The sequence below is a fragment of the Antedon mediterranea genome, chromosome 9, assembly GCF_964355755.1.
Source record: "Antedon mediterranea chromosome 9, ecAntMedi1.1, whole genome shotgun sequence".
Classification (NCBI taxonomy): domain Eukaryota; kingdom Metazoa; phylum Echinodermata; class Crinoidea; order Comatulida; family Antedonidae; genus Antedon; species Antedon mediterranea.
The window spans coordinates 4,379,497-4,401,159 of NC_092678.1; the positions used below are offsets into that span (position 1 = coordinate 4,379,497).

The following is a 21,663-nucleotide window of genomic DNA, read 5'->3' on the forward strand; positions in this document are numbered from 1 at the left end:
TTGCGTAACATATCATTGCAATAAATTATATACAATTACTGTATTACATTTGATTTACATGAATTGCCAGAGATAAAGATAAATAATATTTTGAGAGGAGAGAGAGGAGGAGGTTGGCCGGGTATATTGTACGCGCATGCGTAGACCAATCAACACAATGTAATTATCATTGCGATGAGATTAGCAGAAGAGGAACCATATTGAAAATATAACGCCGGTAAAATTGCTTAAAAACGGATTGAATAAAGGGAAAAACATAAAAGATGTTGAAATCATCATCAAGTGAAGATGAATCGGAAAGCGAAGACTATCCGGATGATCCGGATATTAGCCATTCCAGCCAAAGAAACTTGAGGGAGGGTGTGAGCGCATCAAGCAACGATAGCCTAGCCCACTCGACCAGTGCAGTTCACACCCGCGGATCTTTGAGCGATCGCAGTGTCGGTAGGCCCTCAAGCCCTAGCCATTCGGTGAGTACGAGTAGCGAACCACCCGGAAGGGAAGAGGAGAGAGCCTTGCGTGAGGAGGAGGAGCATAAACGTAGACTTCAGTTGTATGTTTTTGTAATGCGATGCATTGCTTATCCTTTCAATGCTAAACAGCCAACAGACATGGTGAGACGACAGACAAAAGTTACAAGACAACAACTGCAAATAATAAAAGATCGATTTCAGACGTTCCTAAATGGAGACACGCAAATTGTTGCAGACGAAGCATTCTGTAATGCTGTACAGAGTTACTACGAAGTATTCCTGAAAAGCGATCGCGTATTAAAAATGGTAAATAGCGGAGGATGCTCTTCAAATGACTTTCGCGAAGTGTTTAAAAATAATGTTGAAAAACGTGTACGTAGCCTTCCGGAAATTGACGGTTTGAGCAAAGAGACAGTATTGAGTTCTTGGATGACAAAATTTGATGCGATTTATCGTGGAGAGGAAGACCAACGTAAGCAACCGCAAAGGCTTTCAACGTTAGCTGGGTCGGAGCTTATTTTAAGTAAAGAACAACTGTACGAAATGTTTCAGAACATACTAGGAGTGAAGAAGTTTGAGCATCAGTTGCTATACAATGCATGTCAGGTGAGAAACTTAATGACTTTACATTTTTAATAAATGCATACCATTCCAAATTATTTGGGATTATTCTCATGAAATGTTAAAAATTATTAGAAAAATATTGAATGTACCAGACGCTCATTAAAATGTTTGTAGACCAACTGTTTGTATTTAAATAAATTCAGTTGATTTAAAAGGTATTAATTAAATTAAAACCAAGGTCTTCTCTAGAATTGGTGAATTGTTTTTTTATTCGTGTTTATACTTTCAATCATTTTCACATAAATAATTTTACAAAATTCAATAATTTATTTAAAAAAATTCTATTTGCTGTAAATGTGTGTGAACAGAACTGATTTATTAACCATTTTGCATACGGTTTTCTCATTCATAAACTAATAGTGGGTTCATCCCTCAGGCTGGTCCAGCCTAAGGAATGAACCCACTATTAGTGGTAATTATCAATTTAGAGTTTGCTTACGCCCACATCTGTACAATAAAAAGATACAAACAATATCTTTCAATAGAGATCATTTAAATTTTTACCAACTCTAGGTTTTCTTGGATTGCCCTCACAAGATGTGCATCTTCATTAATTCTAACTTGAGAGACTCGTGGCTTTAGTTAATGTACGCTTCGATCGAACTTATGTTCACTCGTCCGGTTGATTGCACACATGCGACGACTCTGGTCGAAGTAGTAATGATAGGATTTAAATAATTGATACTAATCGCTGAGCTTCAAAAATTATTTAATCATGTGGCCTCATATTAAAATGGCAACATCCACTCTCAGTGGCAACAATCATTTATAATGTTGTATTTATATTGTATTAAATCTAATTGTTTTTACATTAATAATGAAAGGAAGGGACAATGCATTTAGCAGCACAAGTATTATTACGAACAATGTATTCTATAAAAGTGACAATTATTGAATGCAGGCTCAAACACAAGAATGTATATCAAATTATGTAAAAATCCAAAGGCAAATTACTTATGTATGGCGTACATCAAGCATTATTATTTAAAGATGATCGTAGACTACAAACTTGCACTTCCATTGACATTCAGCTATTTTTGGTAACATTAATGTATAGGCCTAGTGTGTGTTTGGTACTAAAATAATCACATTCTGCACTCTTTTCCACAACAGATACTATATAGAAAAATAAACCTGTAAAAAGTTGTTAAACATTCTAGGAACGTGAAAAATGTTAAATAAAGTACCGCCCACGTATAATAATAATAAAGACATTTGTATTTGTACTTTTATTAAAATTAATATATTTATTAAAATTTTTTATTAAAAAACAAACCAATTTGCAGCAAATCTGCTGAATTACATGGTAAGGAACAATACAGTATATTATGGATGGTGGACCTACTGTACAGTATAATTTTAATAAATTTATAGGTCATCATCATACATGGACAGACATTGCGTGTGTGGCACCATTAGTACCCAGTATCCTTAAAGCGAATTGCTCAGTTAATTATATTTAATGACATTTGGTGTTCTAATTACATTAGTACTCTTTCTAAATTAAAGTTAATAGGTTATCTGTTTACTTTATGTAGCAAGGCTGTAAATCTCATTAGCAATTGTTGTGATGTCATAACGGTTATAATATCATAATCTATTGTACACCATCTTTGTATAATCCACCACAGAATAAATTTGCAATCATTAGATTTTGAAGTCCAATTCTTACCAAATGGTTATCTTTATTGCTGTTGTTTATAAAATTTTGCAGAAAAATAAAAATCCGTACCCTCCAATGAAACTAACAAAATTAATAAGACATAAGACATAATCAACTACCTAGAAAATAGCCCAGCTACAGTACAATACAGTAACATTTTTTAAAGCTGATCCAATTAATTAGGTGATCATTTAGAATAAAATGATCACCTATTGTTATTGTATGAAATCTTTATTATTTTTTTTCTTTCTGTACACTTTTTGTGTAACAAATATCTCAAAAAGTTGAATAACAATGATCACAAAAATTTCACAATGTCTTTCAAATACTTTAACTTAGCCATAATAAGCTTTTCAGCGTGATCACTCAACCCTGACGTCACGTAGACGCCATTTTGTGAAATCACATTATCAATCATATATCCATAATTCATTATCACATGTTTATGAAATTCACTACACGTAAACTTCAGGTCAAGGGTAAAAATATTAGCAAATAAAAACGCACGCGCACGTAGGGTCATGCGCGTGAAATCGCGCGTTGCAATTTTAAAAAGCTCAAAATTTAGTTTTTATCAATTTAGAGCATGAAATAGGCCATTTGCGTGTTTCAAAAAATTACTGCGTAAAAACACATTTTTGCGCACGCGATTTTTAAAAAGGGTAAAAAATAAAATTTGATGTATACATCATATTCTACTCACAATCCTTAGTACATTCTCCGACTTTGAGTCCATTCCGACTTAAAATAACGCTATACGAGCACGTTAAAAATGACAAAATGCGCACATTAATTGTACAAAAGTGCTAAAAATGGTAAAAAATAAGGCCTTTTTAAAATGAATATAACTCTTCAGAATGGCAGGTGACCCCCAATTTTTTTAACTTATTATGGAAGCCAATAAGTTGTAGATATAAATATATATACATATTAGACGTACAAAATGGTATGACGTCATCAAATGGCCACTTGAATTTAAAAATTAGTAATTTTTATCTTTTTTGTGTGGGTTATCACATTCAATAGAGCGCATCTCCGTTATTTGAGCCCGATTTTTGCACAAATTTTAGTATGTGCTTGCTCAATTAATTATCTTTCTCGTGAGTTGTCAACATTTTTATTGTGATGACGTCATCACGCGTAAAAACTTGAATAACCTAGGTCGTGTAATTTCAGCTACACCATACATTTGAATATCTTATAGCTCCTCAGAATTAAAGGTGACCTTGAAGATTATAATTTATTATGAAAGCTGATGAAATGTAGATATGAATTCATATCAAAATTAAGCCTATCGGATGTTGTGATGATATCATATGGCCAGTTGAAGTTAAAAAGTAGTTTTTAAATTTCTTTAGTCAAAGTTATACAAATTTCAAAGAGCGCGCATTGCGCTTCTACGTGTCAAATTCTCTTCCAATCCTTATATTTATTTGCTCAATTCATTATCTTTCGAAATTGTCATCTTCGAGTTTATTTTGATAATTCCATCATACCAAAAAAATAGAGCATGATGTGGGTCCCGTAATTTCACCTATGCTACACTGTATATAGATATACAGTATATACTGTACATATTGTATATGAAACATAATAGGTACAACTCAGCACTATAAGTGTATATGCATCATGTCATAGGATGGCGTACATCAGCTTTTTACGATCATATGTTAACGTACGTGCATGTTAAAAAAATGTTAATTTCATTAAAATGATAAAAATGATCACCTATAATTCGTCAAAGTGACGAATTAAATTCTAGTTTGTGTTTAATTTTGGTGTTTTTTTAGTTTTAATAGAGCCTACAGTAGAGTTGAAACATTACATAGAGATCCCGATTAGCAACCTATAAAAAAAAAATTAAATTACTATATTTTGCATAATTTTGTTTATAGCGAATTAACCATTATAACAAACAACAGATGAAGACAATACATTATAATTAGAAAGAAATTGATGTGAATGCTTAAATGCTCATGATATTAAAAGATCAAATGTGAACTGAACCAGTAGCATTGAATTGATAGTAGTATCCAATATCAATGGCAGCTAGTAAGAATATGCTAATGAGATCTGTGTATTTTAAGCGTAAAATGTGAATGAATTGTGTACAGTGCGTAGTCAATAGCTGTTAGGCATCCTCGCTCAATACCAAACTGCATGACTATTATTCATAGCTATCAAGCAATCCTTTATTATTGGTTTCGTTTTAATAATTAATAATTAGCTTAAATTATTGTTGTTTAGTTGAATTTCAATGGAGTTATTGTACTGTAGATCTTGGAATTAACGTCACATATTAGTATTACTTACTCATATCTAATTGCTGAAAATATTAAATTATTTCTAATTTTAATCATGTTCTAATTTTCTATGCCATATATTATGAATGAATATAATATGCAGTAGTTCTTGCTTCACAAAAATAAAAATAAATTAAAAAAATGAAGGTAAAATAATAAATGCACTCCATAGCAGTTGTACTGTAAATCAATTCTATACATTTTTTATGGGTGGTAATAAATTAAAACATACTACAGATATTTCATAAGTAGTTTATTAGGAAATCAATAATTTTCTGTAAGCTAATAATATGTTATATTACATAGCCTATATAAATACGCGAACGTGATTGGTTGAAACTGCATCACATGACTACCGCTGCGAGGATCGTAAATCGTATATATCCTCGAGAACGATGATATTGACTGTGTAATTTTCGCGTAATAATCGTGTCCCCTGTCATTAATCATATAAATTCTCGAGTACGATGATATTGACTGTGTAATTTTCGTGTGCAACACTCGAGTTTGCCGATAAATAAACAAAAGTCATCTACTCGATCTTGAACTCGGGTGGAATTGTCACTCCATCGCAAGACAACGTTTCATCCGCTGGGCCACGGAATTTGCTTGAAGAAATTAATCTTCTAAACTATTTAAGCTATGCATACATAGCGCCCTCATTTGTTATAAGTCCACCCTAAATGTGATGAAACACCGTTTGTGATTGGTCAATACTCACGGTAGTAACCTAGTAACTAGTACGCGCTGAACATCCGGTGATTCGGCTCCTCGAAGATCGAGAGAAGACGAATTGTTTATTCGGCCTACCTGATTATAATATTATTATTAATAGGCTTATTGATGGAAATTCTTCTGTTAATTTAAACGACCTAGGCCTAAGTGAATATTTTATTGCCAAGGAATCATTAATTAGTAATTATCTGTATATTATTCTTCGCAAGGTAAGGTGTCTAGGCAGGCTTGTTTTAAATACAATACAAATACTATAGGAGGCCTAGGCTTAGCCTAGCTTCACCCAACCCAGCAGACTTGTTCTTGGCTATATAATATAACAGATATTGCCTTTTATATCGGTTAAATATAAGATTTGACATCCCCTCGGGAATGATATTAAGTTCTCGGGTTATATATATTTCCCTCAGCTGGCGCTTCGGGAAATATATATTCCCTCGAACTTAATATCATTCCCTCGGGGATGTCAAATCTTATATTTAACCTCTAAGCAGTCAATATCTGTATAATAGTTGTGTTTAATGTCCTGGCTTCCAGATCAGAATCCTAATGTGACTGTATAACAGTTAAATTCCAGATGTTTTTTTCTTATCATTTAACAGAATTGTTTACGGGAAGTATTTTGTTTTCCATGTAGAACGGTGCGCCTTCTACGTATAGAATTACTAATTGATATATAAGGAAGTTTGCTATCTTATCTGTTTATAGCATTGTTTGATAAAAATAAAATTTTATTGGTTTAAAAACGGGTTTAGTAGAGTAAAGTTTGTGGTCTGGGCTTTTATCCTCCTTTTTAAGCCTTGTCTACACTGTCAAACAAAAAAATGTGATTTACCCATTATGTGGTCACAAAATGTCAAATCACCACCATATTTAGCCATATCATTACCATATTTAGCCATATCACCACCATATTTAGCCATATCATTACCATATTTAGCCATATCACCACCATATTTAGCCATATCATTACCATATTTAGCCATATCACACCACCATATTTAGCCATATCACACCACCATATTTAGCCATATCATTACCATATTTAGCCATATCATTACCATATTTAGCCATATCACACCACCATATTTAGCCATATCATTACCATATTTAGCCATATCACCACCATATTTAGCCATATCACCACCATATTTAGCCATATCATTACCATATTTGTACACATCATTCTTTTTTGGAAAACAATTGATAGTGTAGACAGAGCTTTAGATAGTATTGCCAGGGAGTTGTTGTATTGCATTGATTAGGTTGAATAAATAATTTACTCAAAATCATTTAATATTATTTTATCAGCTTGATAATGCAGATGAACAGGCTGCCCAAATAAGGAGAGAGTTAGACGGAAGACTGCAATTCATTGAGTCCATTGCAAAAGTAAGTCTTTCAAAATTTGTGTGATTATGTTATGTTATAGAATATTCAATCAATCAATCAATCAATAATTAATTGACTAGTTACTGATACTGATACTCTTTATTGTCTATAAAATAATAAAAACATGGCAATATATTTGAAAATAGCATGAAATAAATTGTTAGCACTGTTTTTTAACCAGTTATTAATTTGTTTGTTGCAGCAACCAAAGAAAGGGCCTAAGTTTGTGCTGAAAGAGATGGAGGAAATGTACGTTGAAGAACTAAGAGCCCAGGTGAATTTGCTGATGGCCAACTTGGAAAGTTTACCCGTGTCAAAGGGTAACACAGATTCAAAGTACTCCTTACAAAAACTGAAAAGGTAGCTTTTTGTATTTTCATTTAAAATTACCATATTTGTTTATTAATTATAGATTTTGTTATATTCTTCGTAAATTACTTAAAATCTGAATGCAATGAAGCCAAATAGTGTTATAGACTGTTTTTGTTTTCATGTAAAATTAAAAAATAAATTGCACACTTACTCAGGAAGACCCAAACAATGTATGAGATTGAGAATATAATGTTGTTGTTTATTAGAGCGCAAAACACAGCAGTGTCTATGATGGAAGTGACAGAAGATTCAGAGCCAACACTTAGCAAAGCGGATGTTGTTCTATCATTCACCTTAGAGGTAAGTAACAAACATTGATAAACTGATATTACTATATTAAAATTCTAGCCAACGATAAAAAAACAAGGCCAACAGCCATTAAGTCGCGTGCTACAATGCATAGTGATACCGGACCGACAGACAGACCGACAGACAGACAGACAGACAGACAGACAGACAGAGAGACCGACTGACCGACATAGTGAACTATACTGACCGAAATTACTGAACATGTTTAAAAATGTTGAAATGTTTAAAAACATTTATTTTGTTTTAATTTACACGTGCGTAGCCTGTCACTTTCGACGTGCTCGTATAACGTAATTTCGAGTTGAAAAGTAAGTCAAGAAAACAGAAATCGGGCAAAAAGAGTGCGCAATAACATTTAACGCGCAGTGCGCGCGCAAAAATATGCGCACTCATGGCAATATTGTAAACGCTTAAAATTGCCTGAAATGTACTCTTATTTCATCGAAAATAAATTTTGAAAATGTTAAGCGCGCGTACGCATGCGTTACATGCGCTACGCACGTAATTGTATTGCCATATGATGATTTATGCCCTGGAATTTATGAGTACCAAATTTTATTTAATTGTGATTCATGGTTGTGAAGATATGATTACAAACGTGATTTCGTTAAATCGTGCGTAGACCGCGTAATTTTGTATTGCGCACCGTGAAAACATAACCACATTGATTCCTGGCCATAAGGAATATACTGTGAAAAATTGACCTAGCTAGATTAAACTGATATCAAGATAAGGTCAGAAAGTGATAAAACGCATAGTGATACCGGACCGACAGACAGACCGACAGACAGACCGACCGACCGACATAGTGAACTATAGAGTCGCTTCCACGCGACTAAAAATATGCTAGTTGCAAATGTACTTTGAATCTTTCTAGGTACTCGTAATGGAAGTGAAAGGGTTGAAATCACTTGCTCCAAATCGCATCGTTTATTGTACTATGGAAGTTGATGGCGGAGACAAACTACAAACAGACCAAGCTGAGGCTAGCAAACCAGCGTAAGTAATTATAATAAGGGGGAGGACTCTCAAGTAATAAATTATTGCTTTCATCTTCAAGTGCTTTTTCAATGGAAAATTGTTAGTTTGTAGACATGGTCAGATCTTTATCCGATTCCTACTATGGTATTCCAATCTTAGAGCTCTGTGTTAAATTCTGTTATACTACATTAAAAATATTTTGTTTATATTTAGGTGGGATACTCAAGGAGATTTTACAACAACACACCCGATGCCGATTGTCAAAGTGAAGCTGTACACCGAGAATACAGGTATGCTGAGCATCGATGACACGCTCCTTGGAAAGGTTGTCGTACGGCCAACGCCCAACAGTCCTAAAACACCTGAGTGGTATAAACTGTACACACCTAAGTCTGTAACCGACAAAATCACCCTCAAGTTGGCGGTCCGCATGGACAAACCTCAAAACATGAAGCATTGTGGGTAAGTTTTCAAAGAAAATATGAAAGCATTGTGGGTAAGTGTTCAAAGAAAATACAAGCATAAAGAGTCCACTATTGTAAAAACTAAATTATTGTTTAGTTCTGAATCCTGGTAAGGTTGTGTATTGGTCAAATCAAGTAACTGAAACATATGCTTTTATTACATGCATTTATGTATGCAATCCTCGCAGGTTCAAGTAATAAAGATGTATAAAATGTTTATTCAAAACCATCAGCACTTTTATATATTGCTTATCTTCTTTTTAAGGTGGACTTATTGTCAGGGAAGAACAGCTTGGAAAAAATGGAAGAAACGCTTTTATGTACTGGTGCAGGTAACGTACCAAAAGAACACCAGGTATCTGCGCATAAAGGCCAACTTTGACTGCGTCTTATGACGAGGCCCAACGAAATGTCTTGACTCATCGGTGCTGTCCGAGTTGAATTCAGACAAGATGAGTCTTTTTGAGATAACGTCGGGTGTAGTTTTTAAGTCGTCTGAATTGGCCTTTTTGTTCTTTTTTGGGCTTATTTTGATTGATTCTACTACGATCTCTAAACAAAAGAGAGCTGGTATCTTTAACAACAGTACAGCAAATTGTGTTTGTAATTTGGAGACAGTATACACTTTCCAGATGCAATGTATTAGGGTAACCCTTTTTTACCAGTCTACAATAATATTATAATTGTTGGTTTCAGGTGAGCCAGTATACCTTTGCGATGTGTAGTTATCGTGAAAAGAAAGCCGATCCTAATGAGATGATGCAACTCGATGGATTCACAGTTAATTACATCGACGCCGACCAAGGTAAATTGAAGAACTGTTTTATAGTTTGAGAATGTTTTCCATTCAAAAGTTTTATAGATGAATGTATCAATGTATATATTTAGGTGAGTTAAAACTTAGAATATGTTTACAAAACAAACAAAAAAATGCATATACATATACGATAGTGGTCTAATGGGATGCAGAATTGATATTGTTTTGAGTATTAACATACAGTGTCCGTAAGCACTAACTGTACACAGTCAATAGCCACCATATGTGATATAGTATCACAATTACAAGGACCAGTACTAGTACACCATTCACCTTTGTTGAAAGAAAGAGGGAAAGTAATTACTCATAAAACTATTCTGAACAAATTTGTTTTAGAACTTGAGGCCCAGGGAGGACGTTTCTTTTTCAAAGCTGTGAAGGAAGGCGATAGCTTGACGTTTGCCTGTGATGAAGAAGTTGATAGGCAGCTGTGGGTTCAGGCTATTTACAGGGCTACTGGACAGTCATATAAACCTGTTCCACCAACTCAAATATCTGGAGGAAAAGGATCGAACGCCATCATCTCCAGACTTCAAGGAGGTAATTAACATTTTAAGATTCGGTGACCAATTTCACCATTCCCAGTGGGCTAAGCTCTGTCTACACTATCAAACTTTATGTGACAAAAAATGTGATGTGCCCAAATATAGTAGTGATCATCGTGTCTATATATGGGCACATCACATTTTTGTTGTCACTTAAAGTTTGATAGTGTAGACAGAGCTTAAGATAAACACCTTAAAGTTTAGAGATTCTCTTAACTAAATGTATACCATTTTATTGATCATGTCAAAATTATTCTAATGCAGTTGCTGCAGTAACTACATATTTTTATGAGGCAGTCACTGCAATAAACAGTGTGTAGGATTACCCTGCAAAACTTGCTAAATACCTGGTATGCTGACCAAATATAATATATTGCTTTTTACAGATGCGGATCGTGCCCGTAAACACGGAATGGACGAGTTCATTCAGCGTAATCCTAGTACATTTAATCATGCCCAGTTATTCAAGCTGCTACAGGAATTGATGCTTGACCATCGACTAAATGATTCTTTTTCCTGTTTGGTAGGTGTGACGACCTATGACCTCCACATTTGTTGGTCGCTGCAACAACCCATAATCTGCTAAAACTGTGTCGAGGATTTGTGCAATGAAGCACGTCAAAATGTCCCTTTTATCGCCTGCGAGAAGGACAGTAATTAGTATACTGTCGCTTTTACCAGTCCTTGCCAGCTGTCATGAATGATGTTTCACATTTTTGATAGAGATAAGGAGAAAGATGGAGCAAAAGTTTGCTGTGAGAAGGTTAAATAATTGGCCTTCAGATTGAACCTTAAGCTGTTTATTCAGCACGTAAAACTATAGCATAATCAACATGGTATAATACTGACTTCAAATAATGAGAGGGAAGCCATGATTCAACATTTTAATCTTTATTTGATCATAATCATATATTTTTTTTACCATCACAGGGTTGGTTCAGTCCCGGTCAGATCTTTGTCTTAGACGAGTACTGCGCCCGTTACGGTGTACGTGGATGTCATCGGCATCTGTGCTATCTCGATAATCTGCTCGATCGCGCTGAGAACTCGCAAATGATTGATCCCACCCTTATCCACTACAGTTTTGCATTTTGTGCTTCCCACGTTCACGGAAATCGGTAAATACATTTTATTATTTTGATTTGTTTGTTTGTTTATTTTTTTCTCCACACTTCATTCAACATTTCAACAAGTAATTATAAAAATAGAATGGAAAAAATGTGCAGGGAGGTCAAATTAGCAACAGGCTACTTGACCCCGCTTTAAACAACTTGAGTTATGGTACATGTATAGAAGATAAGGACATCATACTTTGTTAATGTGGGAAAAAAAATCATGTTAAACCTTTATGTAGTAAAGTGATAACGCCCTTATATTGTAAATGATACATAATGAAAAACTATGCGACTGGAAAATTCCAATTTATATTCTGATTATTTTCACTATAATTGTTATTTTGATGGCAGTTTCCACAATTCATGGTATTAGATCGGTACCATGATGGCCTGGTTTTGGTTTCTAATGTGAGTAGATTGGGTTCAACTAGTTTGAGATTATTTTTTAGGGTTATTTGGGTTTGTATCGGCAATAATGTAATGTTGTGTCTAATTGTATTTTTATTTAGATATCATTTTAAAAGTTTTTACTATTTTGTCACATAAATTATGTGGTTTTTAACTATTTTGTCAGATAAATTATGTGGGTTTTTATAATTTTGAATGGATAATGGGTAATCGTTGGAAAATAACACTGTGTTGAGGATTATTTATTATATTTGTTTCATGTCTTTGAATTTTTAAAAACATTATTGATAAGGTGCACATGATTATGCAGTACTTGGTGGTGGTTAGAATTTTGTATTATTATTTATAATATAATTAATGAATATATTTTGGTGAGGAGTAAATATGAATATATATCCACGGTACACAATCAATAAACCTATTTGCTCACTGATACTGATGTTGAATTAATCAAAATTTGCAAGTTAAATTATACAATTATAATTGTCATTTGTATATAAGACATGAGTTTATTTACAGACCCGATGGGAACGGAACGGTGACAGTTGAAGAGACAGACAAATTTGAAGAAATAAAGGAACGATTGAGAGTACTATTAGAATACCAAATCACACATTTCAGGTCCGTCTTTTTTAATTCCATTTAATTGTTTGTGTTTGATGACAGTTTCAATTTCTCAATTAGAAATGTTTAAAATATTGACTTTCTGAACATTATCATAAAAAATTCTCTAAGCAACAAAAATAATGTTAGTATTTTCTTTTTCTTACTTGCTTTGGCACTAACATAAATCATTTGAGACTAGATGAATTTTTTCGAGGATAAAAATAATGCCAATATTAATAACCTTTATACGATTTTGCATATTTACAAAAGTTGCGTTAACCAAAATAAAACAGCAATAATAAACAAATGTGTTATTATCATTATTATTTATCAAGTTTGTTTTTTATTTTAGATATTGCTTTCCTTTTGGAAGGCCAGACCAGGCTTTGAAAGCAGCATTATCGTTACTGGAGAGAGTAAGTAACACATTCCCGGGGGGGGGGGGGGTCACTCTTAAATATTTCCATACGGGGAGGTGCCGCATTTACGGGTATATTTTCGAGGGCCTGGTACAGTGGTAGCACAAGTGTGGGAAATTATGGGGAGTTGGTAGCACAAGTGTGGGAAATGACAGGGTGAAATTAGTAGTTTAAGTCCCTGGCCCGCTCACCCGTGTCAAAATGTCACGATTTATCGCCAAATTTTGCAGGTATTTTAACATAATGGATGCTATAAGCCCGGCTATATAAGCCCATCGCTAAATACCTTTGAATAGGCCTAGAGTTTTCGCATCAGCAGAAAGAACACGAAACATAGCCTAGGACAAAATCATTCAACTGTGATATCGTCGTCATGTACCGCGCGGACGAGCGATAAACTTGTCAATTTGTCAAAACACGTTCGTGATTTTGCCATGAACGGTCTCTTTGGCCATGCGCAGATCATGCCGGGAACCAGTACAAATATTTCCCCCTCTCTGGCGTGGCCTTGTTTTTGCCGTCTTTTTAGAGAAAACTGGATTTTTATTTGGTAAATGGTAGTTCAAGTCCGTAGTATTTTTCAGTAAAACAGGTAGCGCAAGTGCCTCATGTCTTGAAGTGGCTGCTGCACCCCCCGTTTGGTTTATATACAATTGACCCCCCCCCCCCACCCCCCGGGAACACATTATTTGAAACCAAGGCAATCTAACAACAGGATGCTGAGCTCCGGAGGTCAAGGTGTTTATCTGTGGCTGCGACATGATCAGTTCGACGCCTTTACCAAACCATGGGCGCCAACGAGAATATGTACATCGAACAGTACTGTCGCAGCCAGACATAAGATCAAAGGACTGTTACGAACTCTTCTTAGCAAGGCCGGCCTGTTTTTAGGTTCCCTTTAACATATGTCACCCAATTCTGTACTAAAAACTCCACATTGGCAGTGTTAAGCTCTGTCTACACTATCAAACTAGTAGTATACTAAATATGGTAGTGATATGAATCATTTTTTTGTCACAGAGTTTGATAGTTGATAGGTGGGTGAGTGGCCGAGCGGTTAAGACAGTGGAACCGTAATCACATAGCCATAACATCGGCAGAGGTTCGAGGCTCACTCACTCCATGGTTCTGGTGGTAGAACGAGTCTTCTCGGATAAGGACTATAAACCGTAGGTCCAGTGTACACAACTTGCTCGTGTGCACTTTAAAGAACCTAGTACATCTTTCGAGACGAGTAGGGGTTTACCCCGGTGTATTAGTACATCACAGCCACTGATCACCAACTGGGCCCTCTGGGAGATCAGTATTTGACTGAAGAGGTCACCCAGTATAAAGATAAAACAAACAAACAAAACAAAGTTTAGACAGAGCTTTACAGTACGGAGAATGAATGTTCGTTTTCTTTTAGGTCTTGATGAAGGATATAGCAACACCGATCCCTCAAGAAGAAGTCTTCAGTACCATCGAGAAGTGTCTGAAAAATGCTGCCCTTGTCAACTATGAGCAGGTCTCCACCTATGCAAAGATTGAAGGTGAGAACAATAAAAATGGATTCATAGTAAGTTTACTGAGATACTATACAAAAGTCATAATTTTTGTTTTCACTTAAGTAGAAAAAGTCATTATTGTTTTCACAAGTCATAATTTTAGCATGAACAAGTTTTCACTTAAGTAAAAAGCTATATGAGTATTATTGAAGATTCTTGAATAATTTACAAATTGGTTTCCCTTTCTTTTTGTTCAATTGCAATATAGCGGATAAGGGTGGGGAAAGAACAGGTGATTATCGTGTGTGTAAAGCTACAGGTTTCCCTCCAAATAATGACCTTTAGACTTTGCTTTAGTTTCGAGTCAAAGACCAGATCATAAAACTTGGATCAATTTTTTTAAAGTCCTATTTGAAGGGAAACCTGTACTTTATGATGCAGTATTTATATTTAAATAATTTTAGCTTCTAAATAAATCCTTTGTCCAGTTGGTGTATCCGTGCTTAGTTGTATATTTGATAGTTGACTAACTGTTAGTTTTGACAGACAGCAATAGTCTGGTGGTATTTGTAAATAGAGTATATTACCAACCCGTGTTTCCTTGTATGTCATCCACAATGTTGCCTGTCCTTATTTTCTATTGGATGCCTTAATGTGCATATTGTTGTCAGAAAAATTAGTAAAATAATTCTACTATGCATTAATAGTTATATTAGTATATATTTTATATACCCACTGTTGATTGTGTTTTTGTTTATACAAGTTATATAATGTATTCTTTTATTTGACCTAGTCAGTCTGTTGTTTGAGCTTGCTATAAGTTCTTAAAATCTTCCAAAGAATGGAAGCAACTAATTTTCGGATTGAACTATTTGAAAGCCTAAAATGAAATACACACTGATGTATAATGTAGCTGCAGATCATTTGCGAGTGTAATGACTTTCCATTCTCGAACGTTTTTTCATCTCTAAAACTAGCTTGTGTACGAAATCAGTACATATCTTGTAAGATGAGTAGGGCACACTCCAGTATAAATATATCACAAAGCAGGCATGTTTTGTTTGATGAGAGGGTGCCTGTTAAATGGCTAATGGATATCACATGGTTCTTGCAAGTGTAGACACTAGGGCCTGTTCGTAGGGGTTGAAAATACCAGCTTATTCCCGATTTCCGTTCGCGTGATCCAATTAACTTTTGCCTCAGGCTACAAAAAATTCGAGGCAAAATGTTCACCAAATTTGCAGGTTATTTCAGCGATAATCTAATTATACTCGGCCTTCGAGGATAATAAATCTCCGATAGAGGCAATGTGTCAAATTTTGACAAACGTTCGCTGCCTAGGCCCGTCATTTCTCCTACGAAGCTCTTCCATACACGCTTCGAGAGCGATCGTCAGCTGGTGCTGTCCTTGTTGGTGTAGACCGCTTAGGAATACACCCCGCTTAGTAGGCCTAGCTGGTCGGTGGTGTTTCCGTCGTGTAACATTGGGCTCAAATTCTTCGTCAATGAGTAAAATAATGGTCGTCAGGAGAAGGCATATTTCGGCAGGATTATCGGCGTTAAGAGGCATAAGGTTTGTCGCAAGGATAAGCAGTGTAAAAGGTAGCAAGTAATTGTTATTGTAAAGAAAGATCGCGAGTAAAAAATATACAACAAGAAACTAGCGTGCGAAAATGGGTCGTAGGTTGTAAAGACAACTGACCTTAAAACGTAATTTCCGGCTTGTGATTCGTCGATAAGCGGTTAAATATTTCAAGTACGAACAACGCTCAATTTATAACCCGAGGCATGGGTGAAATTAAGCGCTTATTTTAACCACCGTACGAACATGACCTTAGTCTCTCTGCACATTCTTGGAATGTTTCATTCCATTGAATTATACAATTAATGTACATTTTACTAACTTTGTAATATTCTTTTGTACCCACAGTTTAATTATTTTTAACCTCTTGTAACTTGTGTTCAGTAATATTTATATACTTTAGTATGTTGCATATTATATTATTTTTGGTATAGTTAAATAAATTGTTTGTATTTATTTATGTATGGTTTTTTGCATTCCTATTTCATATTTTACTTTTGTCTATTGTTAATATTTTTTTTTTTTATGATTGTTTATTTATTTATTGTTTATTATTTACAGAAAGCTTGAACAGCATTGATCTACCACCAGAAAGACGACTCGAGGATGTGATCCACTTGGCTGAGTTATGCATTGATGTTCTACAACAAAATGACGAACACCACGCCGAGGTACGTAGCCGATCAAAGCATCCCTGTTGATGGTAGTACGTTCCTAATGTCTATCAGATCAATTTTTATAATTGCGTCTAAAACTGCGATTACAACTTTTTTTTTAAGATTGGAAAATAAACAACAGATTTTTTACCGACCCTACATTTGTCAAGGGTTCCCCCAATAGCTATAAATGGGTTTCTGGACTTTTATTTTTGTAAAATATTTTGTTAGTTAAACCAGAATGATACCAATGAAAATATTTGCTTTGATCTGATTGGCTACAGGAAACTAACATAAACTCAGCATCAAATCGAAACTTTCCTCCATAAAAAATATTACGCATACTTATTGTATATTTCAGTTTGATTAGTTATTCTTATTTTATTTATGAAATTATTTTTGAAAAGTTAATAAGAATCCATAACAAGTGTTAATTGCACATTTTGTTTAATAGTGTATGCGCATATTGGCTGTGTGTAAAGCCTGTTGTTGCTGTATTATCCTATACACCCATTGTTGTATCTATCTTCATAGGGCCGTTTGCACTTTGTGCTCATTTCATCCATTTGTGTTCGTCATCATCTTGTTTATAATTAAGAACATTTTACTACTGAGATACTGCCCTAAGGCATTGTTATATAGAGCATCATGATAATAAACAAACTGGTTTAATAAATACCATCAGAAAAGAAATCACTGTACAATCTGTGCATAAGTTCCAGTTCAGTGACAAACATGGTCATTTTTGGAACTTATGGCGATAACTGGGAAATTTTTCGCTTGAGTGCTAACATATAATATTGATAGATGTCAAAGAGTACTGTATGATTTCATTTTGACTGATTCAGGGGAGCACGCGTCCCAAAGACAACCCTCCTTGATTCGCCCCTGATGAAACATTAGCCTAACATGTTTGAAAATCTCCATAGACTCTAATGTATGTCAACAAGCATTAACAATTTAGGCATAAATCTCTTTGCCCCTACTATATTTCTGTTTTTAGCAGGTGTATTGTGTCTAAGTTTATTCATGAACATTGCCGTTATAATAGTACTTTGCCAACTTGTAAGTGCATTGACAATATCACATTCTTAAATAAAGCACTTACGCATATCTCCACAGAGAGAAATTCAGTATTCTCTTACTGTCTGTAATCAGTATCCATACTCTATACCCACGGGTCTTAATCTTTATTATGTAAAGTGTTTGTAGAATGTATCATGATGTTCTATAAATAGTATCAATTTTCCATGATCTTTTTTATTAGCACGATAAAAAAATTCATGATTCAACAACTTTCCAATTGGTTCACATTGAACAGGATAATAGTCTTTTGATGTGAACCAGTCTTTGATGCATCTTTCTATTATTATACAATTCACTTTTATTCTATTGTTCATTTTAACAGCGTGACCAACCCAAAGAGTCACAGGTATATCCTATATGTCTTCAAATTAAAACAAAATTTTTCAGCAATAGAATGTAAAAGTGTTTTTTGTCTTTTTAGTGTTTTTTAATGGAGTAATGTGATAAAATGTCATGCAGACATATGCAAATTAGAATATAAGTGCAATATATGTAAATTTACAATTTGCATATTATGCAAATGGGGAAAAATATTTTGTTCTTGCACCTTGTTACTTTCAATTTTGTACATTTAATTTAAATGCAGATTTTCCGTTTTACAGTTAACAATACAAGTTGTTTACATATGTAAATTCTATGTAAACAACTAATGCAAATTAGTATGCATATATAATGCAAAGTTTGTATATGCTACACGACAGGCAGGCAGCTCCATTAATGCACTTAAGTTAGTGCAACCATGCCTAATCAATTATTCCTTTAACGTTTCCATAGAAACCAGCAACAACAAGCAATAATCTATATTTTCCTAAATCTTGTTCACAAAGAACGTTTAAAATTTGAGAAATTTAAAAAGTGACGCAACAGATGAATATATATTCATAAAATTAAAAACTGAGAAACCAATAAATATTTTCATTATAAAATATGAATAATCTGTCAATTAAAACGTTCATGTGAGCAAGATTACCCACTTTCTACTCCTAATTGTTACTTTTTATATATTTTTTTAAGGATCATTTCAAAATGATTCTACTGCAGTAACTATGTCTTTAAACCTGATTTGTGGGTAATCATGCACACTATGTTTTGCAGTGACTGCCTCATAAACTAAATTGAAACAAACTTATACGTAGTTATTGCAGTAACTGCAGTAGAATATTTTTGACATGATACCTTTTCATGCAAAATAACATTATTAATATAACATTGTTTTGTGAGCCTAATAATCAGATTCCCTATATCCTCCTTAATACTAATAACTTATTTTGTTTTGAAAATGTAAAAAAAATGCTTTTTATATTAATTCCTAACTTTAACTATATTTAAAAAGTAATTTCTTATTATATTATTATTATTATTCTTATTGTTTTTTGGTGATAGATAATGAACTTGTTACATCTAAGTTACTGGTCTCACTCCAATAATAGTTCACTATAGATGTTCTTGTTTTTATCTCAATTTGAAAAGATATTTGAATACAAATCCTTTTTGCACACATACTGTACAAATAAGTATCGTTTTTTTCAAATCGTGTCCGAGCCATGCGCGCATAACAGTTCAGTGAGGAAATATAATATAATTTTGGACGGAGACCAGTATCATTTTTTATCTTTTACATAATATCTTGCATATCGTTTTTTAATACATTGCTTTTATAATCTGCTTCAGGCTTTTCAAATTTACACCGTTTCATCCTAAATAGTGCTTTACTTTTAAATTATTATTATTACTTGTTATTTATTATGTATTGTATCATCTTTTGCATTTTTTTGTTCTTTTAAATTTTATTTCCTTCTTGAATTTTAGTTTTTCTTTGTCGTTCAAAATCCCATCTTACTGTAGTTTGACTACAGCATATTGTTTTTCAGCTTTTAATTTGTGTATTGTTATGTATTCAACATTTTTATATAGGCATAATATATCTATAAATTATGCATTCACCCTTTATATAATTATAATACCTTATAAAGATAATAGATTTTATTTATATTTTATTTTCCAAATTATATTTTTGTATCACGTAAACAAAAAACTAGCAAGCTATAAAAAAATCACATTTTATTTTATTTATTATAATTGTTTCCCCTTTTCAAGGCTCTCACTAAATGATGCAAAGTATTTTCATTTTTAAAATTGCATACATTTAAAGTTAAAAATAGGTGTTTACAGTCTTTTTACACTTTTGCAATTATTTTCTATGTACCACTTTGTTATCTGGTGCTACACACATTATTCACTACACACATCAATAATGCTCATAAGTTAAATACAGATACTGTACACAGTGCCAACCGAAAGTACCAAAATGGGTCTATCTGTCACAGTGCCAGTACTAAAATAGATTTTCACAGAAGTGTCTATTGTGTTAGCCCACCTGCTGTCAGTTTCTGTGACAATGACATTCTAATAGTAGCCAAGTAACAATGCTGAAATATGGCACTTTTTGTGGAATTCAATTGATTATTGTCAGTAATTTGTTTTGAAAACTATGCATATTTTGATTATTTTAACGCTCTAGTATAAATTGTAACTATTCTAACCATCTTGAGGCTCTTTGAACAATTTGTATTCACTTCACAAATAATTGTTGAAAAGTTATAAATATTGTATTGTACTTTTCTAATACTTAAAATCAATTTTGTTTAACATTTTATTCTATATAATTGTAGAAAATGTCTTATGGCCTTGTTGAAAATTGAGATGAAAAATATTATCATCATACTAGCCATTTTTAACCCACTGTAAGGTGAAAGCCAAGTTTACTCCATAACTCTGTATTTTCTGCTCCTCCATGGGTATACCAATAGCTTGAGAGATTTTAGAAATAATTTTAACCATAATTTAATAAAAATATAATAAAGTACCTGTAACCTACACCAGCATTGTTGCAAATTGATATTTTAGGTTGTGATTGTGGAAGTTGGTAATTTTCTAGTTGAAGTTTTTCTTTGTTTTGTATGTTTTGCTATATGGATATACTATTTGAAATAAAATAAATGAATGATTATTAATGTAGTCATTGGTTGGAAGTACACACCTAATTGGTGACAGTGGCTTAGGCTGCTTTTGTGCTTTCCTAGCAGCTAGTGACTGGTTGGAAGTACACACCTAATTGGTGACAGTGGCTTAGGCTGCTTTTGTGCTTTCCTAGCAGCTAGTGACTATGATTTTATATTTTCACCTTGCGTAATGTGTTGATTTGTATTATATTTTGTAAAATGTATCTTTTGCCTAAATAATAATAATAATAATATTTAATTGTTTTATGTGTAGGCATTTGCCTGGTTTAGCGATCTGCTCATTGAACACGCTGAGTTGTTTTGGTCACTGTATGCAGTGGACATGGACGCAGCGTTAGAGGCTCAGCCACAAGACACTTGGGACAGTTTCCCTCTCTTCCAGCTACTCAACGACTATATAAGAAGTGATCGTAAATATTAAACATTTTTCATACTTCACGTTAGTGGGAAGGGACAAATGTTGTTTAAACCATTTGTAAAACTATTTCTCTTGCAAACGAAGTATTGAAATACTTTCATATTAAACAAATTATTATAATAGAGTATACATAGTTGAATCAAAACATTACAATACCATTAAACAACACAGAAATTTTGGTTCAG

General features: G+C 33.7%; 1 protein-coding gene across 4 annotated transcripts in view; it reads left to right on the forward strand.

The window, feature by feature from the left end:
* Window positions 1-141: 141 nt before the first annotated feature.
* The window catches only part of LOC140059463 (calcium-dependent secretion activator 1-like), a 28,838-nt gene continuing 7,316 nt past the window's right edge, over window positions 142-21,663 (forward strand). The window contains exons 1-18 of one of the 4 annotated variants that reach the window (XM_072105388.1): window positions 142-1,079; window positions 7,110-7,190; window positions 7,393-7,550; window positions 7,769-7,862; window positions 8,749-8,870; window positions 9,066-9,314; window positions 9,582-9,648; window positions 10,013-10,121; window positions 10,470-10,673; window positions 11,065-11,201; window positions 11,609-11,796; window positions 12,721-12,822; window positions 13,160-13,223; window positions 14,635-14,758; window positions 14,982-15,005; window positions 16,857-16,966; window positions 18,360-18,383; window positions 21,314-21,470. In XM_072105388.1, coding sequence (XP_071961489.1) covers window positions 264-1,079; window positions 7,110-7,190; window positions 7,393-7,550; window positions 7,769-7,862; window positions 8,749-8,870; window positions 9,066-9,314; window positions 9,582-9,648; window positions 10,013-10,121; window positions 10,470-10,673; window positions 11,065-11,201; window positions 11,609-11,796; window positions 12,721-12,822; window positions 13,160-13,223; window positions 14,635-14,758; window positions 14,982-15,005; window positions 16,857-16,966; window positions 18,360-18,383; window positions 21,314-21,470 — 2,830 coding nt within the window. In that variant the 5' untranslated portion in view covers window positions 142-263. The remainder of the gene's footprint in view (window positions 1,080-7,109; window positions 7,191-7,392; window positions 7,551-7,768; window positions 7,863-8,748; window positions 8,871-9,065; window positions 9,315-9,581; window positions 9,649-10,012; window positions 10,122-10,469; window positions 10,674-11,064; window positions 11,202-11,608; window positions 11,797-12,720; window positions 12,823-13,159; window positions 13,224-14,634; window positions 14,759-14,981; window positions 15,006-16,856; window positions 16,967-18,359; window positions 18,384-21,313; window positions 21,471-21,663) is intronic. The other 3 variants (XM_072105389.1, XM_072105390.1, XM_072105391.1) reach the window with 3 other exon arrangements.